This window comes from Copadichromis virginalis, linkage group LG11 (genome assembly GCF_057382275.1).
Source record: "Copadichromis virginalis isolate Kocher_CV1m ecotype Utaka linkage group LG11, C_Virginalis_male_GT1.1, whole genome shotgun sequence".
Classification (NCBI taxonomy): domain Eukaryota; kingdom Metazoa; phylum Chordata; class Actinopteri; order Cichliformes; family Cichlidae; genus Copadichromis; species Copadichromis virginalis.
Window position 1 is genome coordinate 2501624 of NC_140628.1, and position 15166 is coordinate 2516789.

The 15166-nt window shown below is 43.1% G+C and overlaps 1 protein-coding gene across 4 annotated transcripts in view; it reads left to right on the top strand.

The window, feature by feature from the left end:
* The window catches only part of grik2 (glutamate receptor, ionotropic, kainate 2), a 351880-nt gene that overhangs the window by 293271 nt on the left and 43443 nt on the right, over positions 1-15166 (top strand). For all 4 annotated transcript variants that reach the window (XM_085472845.1, XM_085472848.1, XM_085472846.1 and 1 more), the window contains one exon: positions 10665-10890. In XM_085472845.1, the coding sequence (XP_085328971.1) occupies positions 10665-10890 (226 nt within the window). The remainder of the gene's footprint in view (positions 1-10664; positions 10891-15166) is intronic.

The following is a 15166-nucleotide window of genomic DNA, read 5'->3' on the forward strand; positions in this document are numbered from 1 at the left end:
TCACTCCCACTAGGTTTATATCTGGGACTCTCCACCATTTGACCTTAGAACTGAAGAAGCTTCTCGGATGAGAGGTGAAACGTCTTCAAGCAACTTAAAGAAGTCCAGACGCTTTTCTTTGCAAGCTCCTTTGACTACGATGACCTGGATGACTGAGAACCTTCACAGACATATTGCCGTACAATTTGGGAGGAACACCCTTCAACTGGTACGGGAGTATGAAAGGGAATCAAAGAAACTAGCGGATTATAGGAACCATCTCCGTTTCAACCTAAGATGTAGACAAAGCAGAGTTGTTCCTAAGAGCCTGCGCCTTGGATTCACTGTCAGGGGATACAGAGCAGACTTGATTCTACAGAGAGCACAAAATCACCTTTTAAGTGAAAGGATAAGACAGGTCCATTTCACCATAGATGCCCTCCAGATCAAGATCAGCCAGACCCTGCAGGAACTGGAAATCCTTCTACCCTCTCCAATCTTAGAAGAGGTTTACAAGTTTGTGGACAAAGCTCAGTGGGCCCAACACTCTAAAGGAAAAGAAAGACAACACAGGAAATTTCACACCTTGCTTTTAAAAACACACACTCCTCATCCTGAACCTACACAACTCAGAGAAGAAAACACACCTGATCCCAGTCAGGAGAAATGGGTTAAGAACTTTTCAGACAGGATTCCCACTGAACCTGAAAAGAGAGTATTAGCCAAAGGACTCAATTTTGCCATTTCTCCACAACAGTTGCCCATAGTGGACCTCATCACAGCCACAGAATGTCATACTGTGTATGGTTGTGTGTGCGTGACAAATAAAATTTGAATTTGAAAGAATCTGCCATACGGATTAATAAATTATCACAGACAGAAGCAGAGCAAATCAGGATGAAAGTCTCAGCCACCCTCTCCAGTGCCAAAGTCCCTCCATCCAACCTCACAATACAGGAAAAGAAGGCCGTCGCTTCCCTGAGCAAAGACCACAACATCACTGTTTTACCAGCTGATAAGGGAAGATGCACCGTGGTCCTAAACACTACAGATTACCATACAAAGATCACTACTCTCCTCAGTGACAACAATACCTACGAAGCCCTAAAGCGAGACCCCACAAGCAGCTACAAAAAGAAAGTTATAGCTTGCCTTCAAGACTTTGAAAAGGACAAAATTATTGACCGCCTTAAATATCACCGCCTTTACCCAGGGGATGCCATACCCTGCATCAATGGACTTCCTAAGATCCACAAGGAAGCTGTCCCACTCAGACCCATAGTCAGCAGCATAAACTCAGCCACTTACAACATTGCTAAACACCTTGCTACCATCCTTGCGCCTCTCGTGGGGAACACCCCACACCACATCAAGAACTCCACCGACTTCACCGACAAGGTCCAGAAACTTACCCTGGATCCAGATGAAACCATGGTGTCCTTTGATGTAGTCTCTCTCTTCACTTGCATACCCACCACGGAGGCCGTGGAGACTGTCAGAAAACGACTACAAGAAGACAGCTCCTTGGAGGACAGGACCAACTTCACACCCGATCAGATCTGCACACTGTTAGACCTCTGCCTCACCACTACATATTTCAAGTACAACGAAGGCTTTTACAGACAAAAACATGGCTGTGCCATGGGCTCCCCCGTGTCACCTATTGTAGCCAACCTTTACATGGAGGAAGTGGAAAGGAAGGCTCTTGGCTCTTTCAAAGGAAGAGTACCCAGCCACTGGTACAGATATGTAGACGACACCTGGGTCAACATCAAGACACAAGAAGTGGAATAATTCACTGCGCACATTAACGCTGTGGATAAAAACATCAAGTTCATCAGGGAAGACACAAAGGACAACTGTCTGCCTTTCCTGGACTGCGCTGTGCACATTGAAGAGAACGGCAACCTCAACATCGAAGTTTACCGGAAGCCCACACACACGGACCAGTACCTCCTCTTTGACTCCCATCACCCTTTGGAACACAAACTTGGAGTAATCAGGACCCTACACCACCGGGCAGAACATGTTCCCTCTAAGCCTGAAGGAAAGAAGAAGGAACACACACATGTAAAGGAAGCACTCAAAATGTGCGGCTATCCTAAATGAGCGTTCTTAAAGTCAGCAAAGAGGCACAGAAAAGAAGACCAGACACCAGCGAGGGAGGATAAGAAGGACAGACGCAACAACATTGTCATCCCCTATGTAGCCGGTGTATCAGAGAAACTCAGGAGAGTTTTCTCCAAGCATGACATCCCAGTGTATTTCAGACCCAGCAACACGCTCAGACAGAAACTGGTTCACCCGAAAGACAAAACGCCAAAACACAAACTTAACAATGTGGTGTATGCTGTACAGTGCAGCGAGGAATGCTCAGACCTCTACATTGGAGAGACCAAACAGCCACTTAACAAGCGCATGGCACAGAAGAGCCACCTCCACAGGACAAGACTCAGCTGTCCATCTGCATCTTAAGGATAAAGGACACTCTTTCGAGGATGCCAATGTTCACATTTTGGACAGAGAGGACAGATGGTTTGAAAGAGGAGTGAAAGAAGCCATCTATGTCCACTGTGAGCGACCATCTTTGAACAGAGGCGGGGGTTTACGACACCAACTCTCTGCCATCTATAATCCAGTTTTGAGTTCCCTCCCCAGACGCCTTAACGCCCACTCACATCCTGGGCCATCTGACCTCAGGAATTCACATGATAAGGTGGGGCCAGGTTTCACAATGAACTCACCTGAAACCCTGGCTGATTGGGACCCACGCCCAGTTTCCCACCTTGGCTCAGGCGATTAGAGGATCATCAGGGGGTCCTTTTGTCCCTCTGTGGAGGGTCACTCCCACTAGGTTTATATCTGGGACTCTCCACCATTTGACCTTAGAACTGAAGAAGCTTCTCGGATGAGAGGTGAAATGTCTTCAAGCAACTTAAAGAAGTCCAGACGCCTTTCTTTGCAAGCTCCTTTGACTACGATGACCTGGATGACTGAGAACCGTCACAGACATATATATCTATATAAAATTCTCCTCTCGCGCCTGTGGGCGGTCTATGCTTCAAGCTCGGGTCCTCTACCAGAGGCCTGGGAGCTTGAGGGTCCTGCGCAGTATCTTAGCTGTTCCTAGGACTGCGCTGTTCTGGACAGAAATCTTAGTTGTTCTTGGGATTTGCTGGAGCCACTCGCCTAGCTTGGGAGTCACCGCACCTAGTGCTCCGATTACCACGGGGACCACTGTTACCTTCACCCTCCACATCTTCTTGAGCTCTTCTCTGAGCCCTTGGTATTTCTCCAGCTTCTCGTGTTCCTTCTTCCTGATGTTGCTGTCATTGGGAACCGCTACATCGATCACTACGGCCGTCTTCTTCTGTTTGTCTACCACCACTATGTCCGGTTGGTTAGCCACCACCATTTGTCCGTCTGTATCTGGAAGTCCCACAGGATCTTAGCTCGGTCATTCTCCATCACCCTTGGGGGCGTCTCCCATTTTGACCTCGGGACTTCCAGGTTATACTCGGCACAGATGTTCCTGTACACTATGCCGGCCACTTGGTTATGGCGCTCCATGTATGCCTGGTGTGATAGACCCCAGCCTCTATGGATCTCAGAGCTTGTTCCTGTGCTGCCATGATTAGTGCCTCTGTGCTGTCTTTCAGTCCAGCTTTGTCCAGCCACTGGTAGGATTTCTGGATATCAGCCACCTCCTCTATCTGCCGGTGGTACATACCGTGCAGGGGCCTGTCCTTCTTCCTCTTTCTTGGGTTTCTGCTGCCTGAGGTATTCACTGAGCATATGGTCGCGTTTGGTCATCTTCCTGATGTATTCGTGGATGTTCGTTGTCTCATCCTGGACCGTGGTGCTGACACTCACTGGTCCCCGGCCTCCGTCCTTCCGCTTAGCGTACAGCCTTAGGGTAGTGGAATTGGGGTGAAACCTTCCATGCATGGTCAGGAGCTTCCTGGTCTCGATGTCAGTGGCTTCTATCTCCTCCTTTGGCCAGCTTATTACCCCAGCAGGGTACCTGATCACGGGCAGGGCACAGGTGTTGAAAGCCCGGATCTTGTTCTTACCGTTCAGCTGACTCCTCAGGACGTGCCTGACCCTCTGCCGGTACTTGGTGGTTGCAACTTTCCTAGCGACCTCTTCGTGGTTTGCCTGCGGGATCCCCAGGTGCTTGTAACTGTCCTCTATGTCTGTGATGTTGCCTTCTGGTAGTTTGATCCCCACAGTTCTGACTATGTTCCCGCTCTTTGTTATCATCTGACTACATTTATTCAGTCCGAATGACATTCCGATATCGTTGCTGTAGTGGATCAGTGAATCGATGTCTCATTCACTCTTGGCAAACAGCTCGATGTCATTCATGTACAGGAGGTGGCTGACAACTGCTCCACTCCGTAGTCGGTATCCATAGCCAGCAATGTTCCCTCTAAGCTGCGCATGTGCGAAATTGCGCACTGTTCTGTTGGCACGGTCTCTGCGCACAGAAAATCTGCGTGGCGCACAAAAAAAAAAACTAACCTGAATTGAAATTAAAATTAATACTTCAACAATCATGTTTTGCAGTGTTAGTCAGTAAGTGACTGGCTGCTCCCATATGGGATTAGAACGATGCCTCCTTATCCCATAGTTAAGCCGATGCGTATATATATGGGGTGATCGTGGCTCAAGAGTTGGGAGTTCGCCTTGTAATCGGAAGGTTGCCGGTTCGAGGACAGTCTCCGGCGTGGACAGTCTCGGTCGTTGTGTCCTTGGGCAAGACACTTCACCCGCTGCCTACTGGTGGTGGTCAGAGGGCCCGGTGGCGCCAGTGTCCGGCAGCCTCGCCTCTGTCAGTGCGCCCCAGGGTGGCTGTGGCTACAATGTAGCTGCCATCACCAGTGTGTGAATGTGTGTGTGAATGGGTGAATGACTGGATATGTAAAGCGCTTTGGGGTCCTTAGGGACTAGTAAAGCGCTATATAAATACAGGCCATTTACAGGCCATACGCAGCCAATCAACGTGGTTGACAGGCTATGACAGCGTCCTTATGTGCTGATACCAGTATTTTAGCTAGCAAAGCAGCGTGGCTGATGAGGAGTGAAGCTACGTTAATGACAACGTGTACAACCATTGGAGATGTGAGCAGGACAGACGGAACAACTGACGGACAAAGTGTGGACTTTATACCAGTTTTTAAATTGTGTTGATCGGCCACGTAAAACCAGAGTTATGATAAAAATATCTGCAATGCTTGGTTTTCTTCCTGAATACTGCCGTTGTTTATATTTACTGCGGGAAGAAACGGTAAAACGCCGTTTTATAAGAAAAAAGGCTCGAAAGCCTGTGAGCAAAAACAACCCCCCCCCCCCTCCCCACCTTTCCTATTGGTCCAAAAAAGTACCGTGTCGACCAATCAAAAAATGATTTGGCAAAGTGGCATCTTGTTGTTAAGAAACGGGGGGAAGTTTTAGGAGTGACGGCGGTGTTTTGAGATGTGAGAGATTTGAGACGTTCAGCGCAAATCTTGTGTAGGCAGTGTGTAGTGTAAGGCAAGGCAAGTTTATTTGTATAGCACAATTCAACAACAAGGTGATTCAAAGTGCTTTACAGAGACATTAGAAACAAAAACAAATAAAAAGCATGATTTAAAATTGATTAAAACAAGCAAGCAAACAAACAAACAAACAAACAAACAAACAAACGAACAAACAAAACAGTATATAAATCAAAACAGATAAAATCAGAACAGTAGATAAAATCAGTAGTTAATTGAGTCAGTAGTTTTGTTGTGTGTGTCAGAACAATGAGGCGACTGCTGAGTGTTACAGGTGTTACAGCAGTGATACATCTGCTGCTGTCAGGCCTGCAGGTATCAGGCTGTTGTTCTCCTTCATCTCATAGTGGACACAAATTATTTTTTGGAGTGGCACAAATAATTTGTGTGGCATCAGATTTGATGCAGAACAGCTGATTGTTCTGTAAATAGTTTGAAATGTTTATTTAAAAAAACGCCTTGGCTGCGTTTAAAAAAATAGCTGCAAAAAACTTTGTTGTTTGCCAAAGTCAGTTACTTTTTTGAAGAAGTAACTATATAATTAATTGCCCAACATTGGTCATTAAATATTGTAGTTTGCAGACAGAGAGTTACAGACTCTCTCCCAGACCACAGACTCATAATACAAGTCAGAGCTTTATAAAAAATAATAAAAAAAAGTAAGTTTTGTTTTTCGAAATTGGAGTTCAAGTTATGTTTACTTCCAATAGTGTTAACATGCTACACAGCTCATGAACAAGATTTATTTATTAATTTTTATTGTAAGTGGACTAAAGCAGTTAATTAAAAGTAGTCTAACATAAATGTAAAGGCTGTAATTCGATTATTTTAATAAATCATGTAACTTGGATGGATGAGATGCCGGCGTGACCACAGCGCACACGTCTGATGTCGCTCACGGTGGTCAAAGGGACGCTCAGGGAGTTTGTGTGTTGCTCAGACACGTGAAAAATTAGAGGGAACATTAGTAGCCAGTCTTGTTAATGATCTCACTGAGGGGGTTCAGGCCTATGCAGAACAGCAGTGGGGACAGAGCATCTGCTTGGTAGATCCCGCACTTGATGGTGACTTGTGCTATGGGCTTGAAGTTGGCCTAGCATGTTGTCCACCACATCCCCATTGAGTTCCTGATGAAGGCTCTCAGGGTTCTGTTGGTATTGTATAGGTCTAGGCATTCCAGGATCCAGGTGTGGGGCATCGAGTCATACGCCTTCTTGTAATCAATCCAGGCAGTGCCTAGTTATGTAGTCTTGGCTGACTGTGTACCTGGAAGAATTGATGCTTTTTTGAAGCCAAAGGGAGGTCACACCAAACATTAATTTGATTTAGATTTCTCTTTTGTTCATTCACTGCATTTTGTTGATTGATTAAAAATAAATGATTAACAGTCATATTTTTGAAAGCATTTTTTTTGTTTACAGCATTTTTCTCACCTGCCTAAAACTTTTGCACAGTACTGTATATACACATATATAAAATATATTTAATGTCTTATTTAAAGTAGAACTTACCTCATCTAGTTCTCTATACATATTTACGATAATAATGGCCAGCTTATTTTATGACAACCTTATTTTTATAAAACCTTAGTTTTTATAAAAGTAAAAACTTAGTTTTTATGACAACTCTAAGTATTGTTAGCTACTAAACTACTGTTAACTGCTCTGTTAGTGTTGTAAGGTGATAGCCTAAGTTAATAACTACAAGAGACATAGTCCTAAACATAAATTAAGGAATAAAAAAGGTTTTACTTACCTTGCAGTCCAACAGCAGGTGCTAAAATATGGGTTTGATGTTATCCATTGTTATAATCCATTGGTTTATGCAAGCATGTCTCCATGAGGCAAGCCAAAAAGAAAAAGTGCAGACTCCCAGTAGGCAGCAGTCTACCACCGACTGGCAGCCAGCTCTTTGCAGGCTGTTCCATTTATGCTGTGGAAAGGGAGTTTTTCCTTCCCACTGTTACCAAAACACTGGCTCACAGGGGGTCAAATGATTATTGGGGTTTTGTGGGTTTTTTGTATTATTGTAGGGTTTACCTTGAGGTGATTGTTGTGGTGATTTGGCGCTGTATAAATAAAACTGAATTGAATCAACAAGCTTTGGTACTCTCACTGATTAAATTAAAAAACGTTTAATGCTTTAGTTCACTCTGTATTTAGATCTATTTTAAAACGTCTATTCATCTCCACAATTTTAGGGAAAATCATAATTCCTTTTACAACTAAAGTCCTTTATAGATGGTCATAGCATTCTGGGCATGAAACTGCCCACAGTACCAAATTTGAACTTTGAAGACTTAATTACCTTGAGGACCTTTGACTGAGATGTACTGCTGCTTTTAAAGGAGTAGACCACACCATTCTCAACATGACGTGTCTTGACAGGAGACATCAAAAATAGTGTCGAAGGCAACATTTATCACAGAGAACCTTCTGACTTCACCTTGGTATGTCTACATAATCTTCATCTTCTAACCCCTGGAGCTAATTAAAAAAAATGGCCTAGTTTACCTTTTTTTTTATATACAGCTGTTCTACTCTACTTGATTTTCCTGACTCAAAGCACAACATGCATCATTCACCCATTTATAGAAGCCTTTCAAATTTCCATGCTTAAGTGCTTTCTATTTCTAATTCACACGCATTGATACTCTGGATGCATCGGAGAGCAACTTGAGATTCCGTGTCTTGCTCGAGCATACTTGGTATGCAGAAGAAACAGAAACAAAAACAAAAAGAGTCCAAACAAAACAGAAAACAGACCAGTGGCTGGCCCGGCCAAAGGACAGTCAGAGAGGAGGTTGGCCCAGTCATGTACAGTATTGAGGTCTAGAGGCAGAGGCCAGTGCAGGCAAAACCATTCAGGAAGTCTGCCAGGAGTCCAAAAACTGAGATGAAGCAATTCAGGAGGAAAAATAAATTCAGGGAATCGGCCAGGGGAATGAAGAATGAATAAAATGAAGGAACCCTGGGAATGGGCAACTGAAGAGATGTGGCTTATCTTGCTGCAAAGATGATTAATTGGAGGCTGGTATTGACGGAGACTCCTCAGAAAGCAAAGCCAGTGGTCAACGAATTGGAAGAGAAGATAGAGACCCTATGGCTTGGGTTCAGCTTACAAGGGACCCTCGGCCTCAGGCCAAACAGGACCAACTGGCTCAGATGGCTCGGACCCCACTGGTTTGGGTGGTGTGGACAGCACTGGCCTGAAGACCACTGAGAAGAGGTGATCAAGAAAACCTGGAAAGCGGAAGCAGAGGAAGCTTCAACCCACTGGCCATGGCTGCAAAGAGGAGCAGATATCCTGCAGCAGCTTTATGAAGGAACTCATTTACCACAGCAGTGACATGAAGGAGCTTGTCTACCGTCTTCCTCCCTCGGTTCTGTTAACATATTTTACAAACGAGAAGTCTTTGGAGAAGTAGAGGATTCTTCTTTAATCATGCATCTATAGTGACCAGCATGGCTGACAGTTTTTATGTTAGGGGACTGGTCAAGGATTTTTTGCACACTATCATTTCCTTTCTGTACCTTGAAACAACAAAATACAAAAACAAGCCAGTATATACACACCAGGTGATTAGGGAGATGGGAAACGCCTGGGAACACAGCTGAACAGACTGGCTAACGAGACAAGAGAAAGTAAAACTAAACACAGGACACACACAAAACAAAACAGGAAATAACTAACATTGACACCAGGAATAAGACACACGAGCTTAGTACAGAGACAGAAGACAAAACACAGAAACAGAACCAGAACAGACAGAACAGTTTAACAGTTTAAAGAAATCATTAAAAGCTCAGAATTACCATGACATTATACCCATGATGAGTATATATAAACCTTTGAAAATCTGTCAATTTAAGACTTTATTTAAGAACATACAAAACTCATTCTAAATTCTAACTAACTCAACAGCAACGATTTGGATGAACCAGGATATTTTAAAGCATTTACAAATATAAGGCCCCTTCAGTGTCATCAGTTTCACTGAGGGTTTAGCAGAAATAAAAGAAGAGGACAGCATTAGCCTTCCCATCATGGCAGAAGCAGGTGGATGAAAACTTTATTAAACTGGTGATGACTTAAGAGGATCAGCCAGCACAAAGTATTTCAGTAGCTTGTACTTGTAATTTTGAATTTCATAAGATTTTGATCCAGTATTTCTAAACTATGAGGATGTAACATATTGGATGGATTCTTTTGAACTATTTTGGTTTGGCAGCTATTCATTGTATGCACTAGTTGTGCTTCCCACCCCTTCGCGCATGGTTTGAATGAAATCAGCTCTGAATTCCTGTGCGTAGGCTCTTGGAAAAATACCTTGGCTGTCTGCCTGACTTAGAGTATAGGTGGTTATCTGACTCTCTGTGTATTCACAGCCACTGCTCTCGCCTTATCAGCAGTCTGAAGCTTGCATGCTCAATTGCCTGATTTGTCAAGAGTGACTCCAAAAGATTCTGATAGGCACTCCACAAATCACCCAGTTGATCTAAAATATCGACCAGCCACAAAAAGTCATTACACACAATAATGGCGGGCAGGACCTTGAAGATGTGACTTAATTGCTTTTCAAATAGCTTCAAAAATGGCTTCAAATCTGCCTCCCCAGACAGTAATGTGGTCTTGGACTTTTCATGGTGATTACAGGTGTACTAAGTTGGGCACTGTGCTCTGCTACTGAGAGTACCCTGCTGCTGCTTATGCCTGTAAGTGTTATCAGCTTTATGGGCATCAAAGAAGAACATTATGGTCATACAAATTCAGACTGTTCACACTGCTGTTTAGCATGCTTGTCTGCTTCAACTTATATTCCACTCGTAAGCGATATTGACGGAGGCAGGCAGAAAGCATGACGTACTGCTATAGCTCCAAACAAATTCTGCTAAACCTAATGAAATTTGGAAAGTAGATGATTGCATGCATTGGCAGTATTTGAAAGTGTGATTGTATGAATGTCACTCACACACACACACGTTAACTCTTTATGAATCTCTAAATTTAACGTTACAACTTTAGGATGATCAAAACATACAGTACATGGCTTTTACAATGAATACATTTAGCTAAATTATAAATTGCTTTGTGTTTAAGTAGTTAAATATTATTTTCTCACATTACACTTCTATGTCTCCTCAGAAAACCAAGATCTCAACATATGACAAAATGTGGGAGTTTATGAGCAGTCGGCGGCACTCTGTGATGGTGAAGAATGTCGAGGAAGGCATTCACCGTGTGCTCACCTCGGACTACGCATTCCTCATGGAATCCACCACCATCGAATTTGTCACGCAGCGCAACTGCAACCTCACACAGATTGGAGGCCTCATTGACTCAAAAGCCTATGGGGTTGGGACCCCAATGGGTATGTGACACGTGTTATAATGATGTGTTTTGCTTAGAAACAAATGCTCTTAAGGTTGTCGCATATCGTTAGCTTGATAGCATAATTGCCTAAGTCATTTTTTTGTGTTTTCGGAAAACAAGAAAAAACTAATTTTCTAAATATCACATGCATATTTTTAATTGATATTTTCACAGAACATTTAAGTATATGTGAGGAAAAGTATGGAAAAAGAACAAAACCCAACATCATTTCTTTTGTCTAATAAAAGTGACTTAGGCAGATTATGCCTATGACTTAGGCAGTTTTTCTTCAAACTATAAAATGAACATGACATACTATAATGTAACCATAACACACTGTAACTTTTCAATTTTAATCACAAAATGGCAGCTAGAGTAAGGAGACTTACTCACTTCACCTCACCCACCCATTAATTTGCAGAGGAGGCCTGTAGGCTCATAAAAGAGGTGTGCGTGTGTCTATGTGTGTTTGTATCTGTCTGTGTGTGTTTGTCTCTCTCTTCTCTCTCTTTCTCTTCGTGTGCGGGTGTGTGTGTGTGTGTGTGTGTGTGTGTGTGTGTGTGTGTGTGTGTGTGCGTGTGTGTGTGTGTACTATTTGGTAGGCTATGTATACTACTGATGAGGAAGATCATCATAGTACTTGTGGGCCACTCTTGGTAGTACATTTTTCATTGACTGTAAGTCACTGTATTTCCTCAGGGTGATGGGCAACTGAGCAGGAAAGAGTGGGATCCACTTGAATGGCTTGTTGTCGGGTATGCTGATGCGCCGAGGCAGGTCTTCCCAGTCAGATTCAAAATCCAGCTTGTACCTGATCCGTCCATCAGTCAAGTACTGCAAAGCCCGGAGGTCATGGACTGTGGGGTCCCCAACTTTTTTGCCGGGTCGAATATTGGTGACATAGGTGCCAGATAACTTTATGAAGTCATTGTGGTATAGTTGAGTCACCCTGTATGGGGATGGATTAATGCGTGCAGCCTCAAAGATGACAACGTAATCTCGTGGAGTGTAAACGTCTTGCACAATGCGCCGTTCAATTAGACTGTGCATGGAGTCACACTCCATCTGTGTGTGGCCTGCAACTAGAAATTTCTGCTCAATGCTGACACCATGCTTCATGGCCAGGTAAAGGTAGGCGTTGCTGATGGTAGCACACCGGTTCTGATACCCGCAGCCATCACTCCAGACAATGACTTTCTCAATGTTTCTGTTGGCCTGTAGGACAGACTCAAAGTGGTTGGACTGCAGATGTGCAAAAACCTCACTGCTGAGGGAGCCTTCATGTTCTTCCCAAGCATAACAGTACCCATCTCTGTTGTTCATGTTGAAGCAGGTAAAGTTGTGCATCTGTAATTTAGTTTTGTAGTACATTGTACTTGCTTTTGTCTGGGGGCAAAGAAGAACGCGTTGAAGGTCCATTGTCCACACTGAAAGTGTGTCACTGGATTCATTTTTGTCTGCAGCCTTTTCAGCTTGAGCCTGACTCTTCAATCTCAAGTGTGTAGCAAGAGCATCCTCATCTGTATTTCCTACCTTGGCGCTTACACAGATGTCACATTGGTCTTTTTTTGGAATGAACACAGAGTAATCCTGCTCTCCAAAAACCTTCCGAAAGTATGTCTCACTCACAGCACGCTTTCCATTCTCATTGGCAGCATTCTGGTATTCCTTGTGAAGCTCTCTCAAAACTGTTCCTGGCTCCAGGAACTTCTTGTTCTGATAAGAGGGAACCTGGCGGCAGTAATGGGATGGGACTGTAGGTATTCCAGAGAGCCACTCTTTCAGGAAGGCCTGGTCTCCATCTGATATTGGCATATGAGGACCAGTCTTGTTGATCTTGGGGTTGGGCTGGGTATGAGTGTTGGGTTTCATGCCTGCAGTTAACCATGATCCAATGGTTCTCAGGGCAATACCAAGTGTGGAACAGAAAAGATTTTTGCACACAGGTATTTTGCATCTATCTGAGAGTTGCAGGTGGTATAGCAGAGATGTTGTTCTCCTTGAATCAACACCACCTTTCTTCTGTTTTATGGGCACATTTTCAACAACAGTCTGGATATACACCTTGCGTGTCTCCCAGGAAGGCATGGACCAGAAATTGTTGAAGATTCCTCTTCTCTCAACTTCAGTCAGTAGCTCACAACTTCTTTTCGTTGACTTGAAGCAGTGCTGTGATGTGCATGGTGGGCCCATGGCCTTTGGTGGTCTCTCCTGTCCCATTGTATTCTTGTAATTCTCTCCCTTCAGACGCTTTTCTTTGATGACATTTTTCTTCCACGTATGGGGCAGTGGACGCTTGTGACGAACAGCAGAAGTGCTGGGGGTTGGACTGGCTTCCTCTTCCTCTGCTTCCACCTCCCCTCCTTCCTCTTCCTCCCCTTCATCTTCGTCTCCTTCCCCTTTCTTTTCCTCTCCTTCATCTTCCTCTCCTTATCCTTCCTTTTCCTCTCCTTCCCCTTCCTTTTCTTCTCCTTCATCTTCGTCTCCTTCCCATTTCTTTTCCTCTCCTTCATCTTCCTCTCCTTCTCCTTCCTTTTCCTCTCCTTCCCCTTCCTTTTCTTCTCCTTCATCTTCCTCTCCTTCCCCTTTCTTTTCCTCTCCTTCATCTTCCTCTCCTTCCTCTGGCTGCTTATCAGTCTGTTGCCCCATATCAACATAATTTCCTCCTTCTCCCTCATCTATATCCACCAACTCCTCTAAGTTCACATCAACTTCCTTTCCTGATGATACAACAGAAAATAAAATGCTGTTGGAGTATCTTAAAATGGTAAATCAAGATGACATCTAAATCTACTTGTGTAGTCAAAATGTCTGCTATGTAAAAAAAAAAAAAATCAATTTGTACTTTTAATATCAAATCAAATCAATTTATTTTTGTATAGCCCAAAATCACAACAACAGTCGCCTCAAAGGGCTACATGAATATTACTGGCAATAGAGTTCAACCAGTATCAGTCATTTGAACACAGTCAATATAAAGTCCAATTTAACAATTAACAATGAACCCAGGGCGTCCCCCGTCCTTAGACTCTCCTCCTAATAAAAAGCAAATGTTTGAAACATAATATAATTTGCAAACTTGCTGAAAATGCTCAAATTGCCTTTGAAATTGCCAAAGATTTACTCTGGTAGCATGCTGCTGTTAGCTAGCTGCTAGCTTGTACTACATTACTATGCTAATGCTACACTACTAACGCTAATGTTAGCTAGCCATCATACTTTGTTTGCAACAAAAAAGTAATCTTTTAACATGGTCATAACCTTTTTGATTGAATGAAAATACATTTAGTGACCAAAAAACTAAAAAAATATGAACTTTTACCAGATGTAAATGAATCAAAAAGAAGAGCAAGGGCTTCACTTGCGGTCAACCTCTTCTTCTTATCAGCCATTTTGCATACATCAAAACTGCCTAAGTCAAATTGATTGTAGCAAAACTGCCTAAGTCCAATGGTAAAACTGCCTAAGTCAAATGAATGACTTAGGCAAGTATGTTTTTTGACTGTTATGAGTGTTGTGATTGGCCAATGACATAGGCAGACGGACAGGATGATGCAGCAGTGGTAGGGGAGTAAAGTTAGGCAAAAATCTCAATTTGACCAAAAAATGACTTAGGCACTTATGCTATGAAGCTAACGATATACAGTATTTTTTTCTAGACTCTACAAACTACTTAGAGCGATCTATTTTGCAATGCATTAGGAAATCTGAAATCAAGTTTTAGTTGCCTTTTGAGTTGCTGTTTCTTTGAAATGTGCTTCCTTTCTGCTCTTCATTGGCAACGTCAAAACTTTGAGCCAGCATGAAATGTAAGACTAACATAGCCACTATGATGTCTCCAATTAGGGGAAAAATCTGCAGATGCAGTTACTAGCTAGCAAATTTGTATTTATTTTTTTTTGTTCTTTTTCTTATTTAACAGCAGCTAACGCACCGAAAAAAAACCATCAGGATATGCTTAAAGCTCACCTCGGTATCACTGTCAACGGATAGAAGTGACCTTCGATAATATACTTTTTTCAAAGCCACATTGATAGCTGAGGTAAACAGCAGACTGACAGCTTACATCAGAGAGGAACAGCAGCCAGAGTTGTTTGTCCTACAGCACCCCCCATAGAAATCAGAATTCAGTTGACTCCAGTCTGCAATCTACTGACCTCTAGTGGTGAGATTTTACACACTCTCTTTAAAAATATCAATAAGGTCAGACAAAGAAATATGGATTTCAGTCCAGAAATGTCCTCCATTATGCCAAATTTTATGCCTTAAGTGGG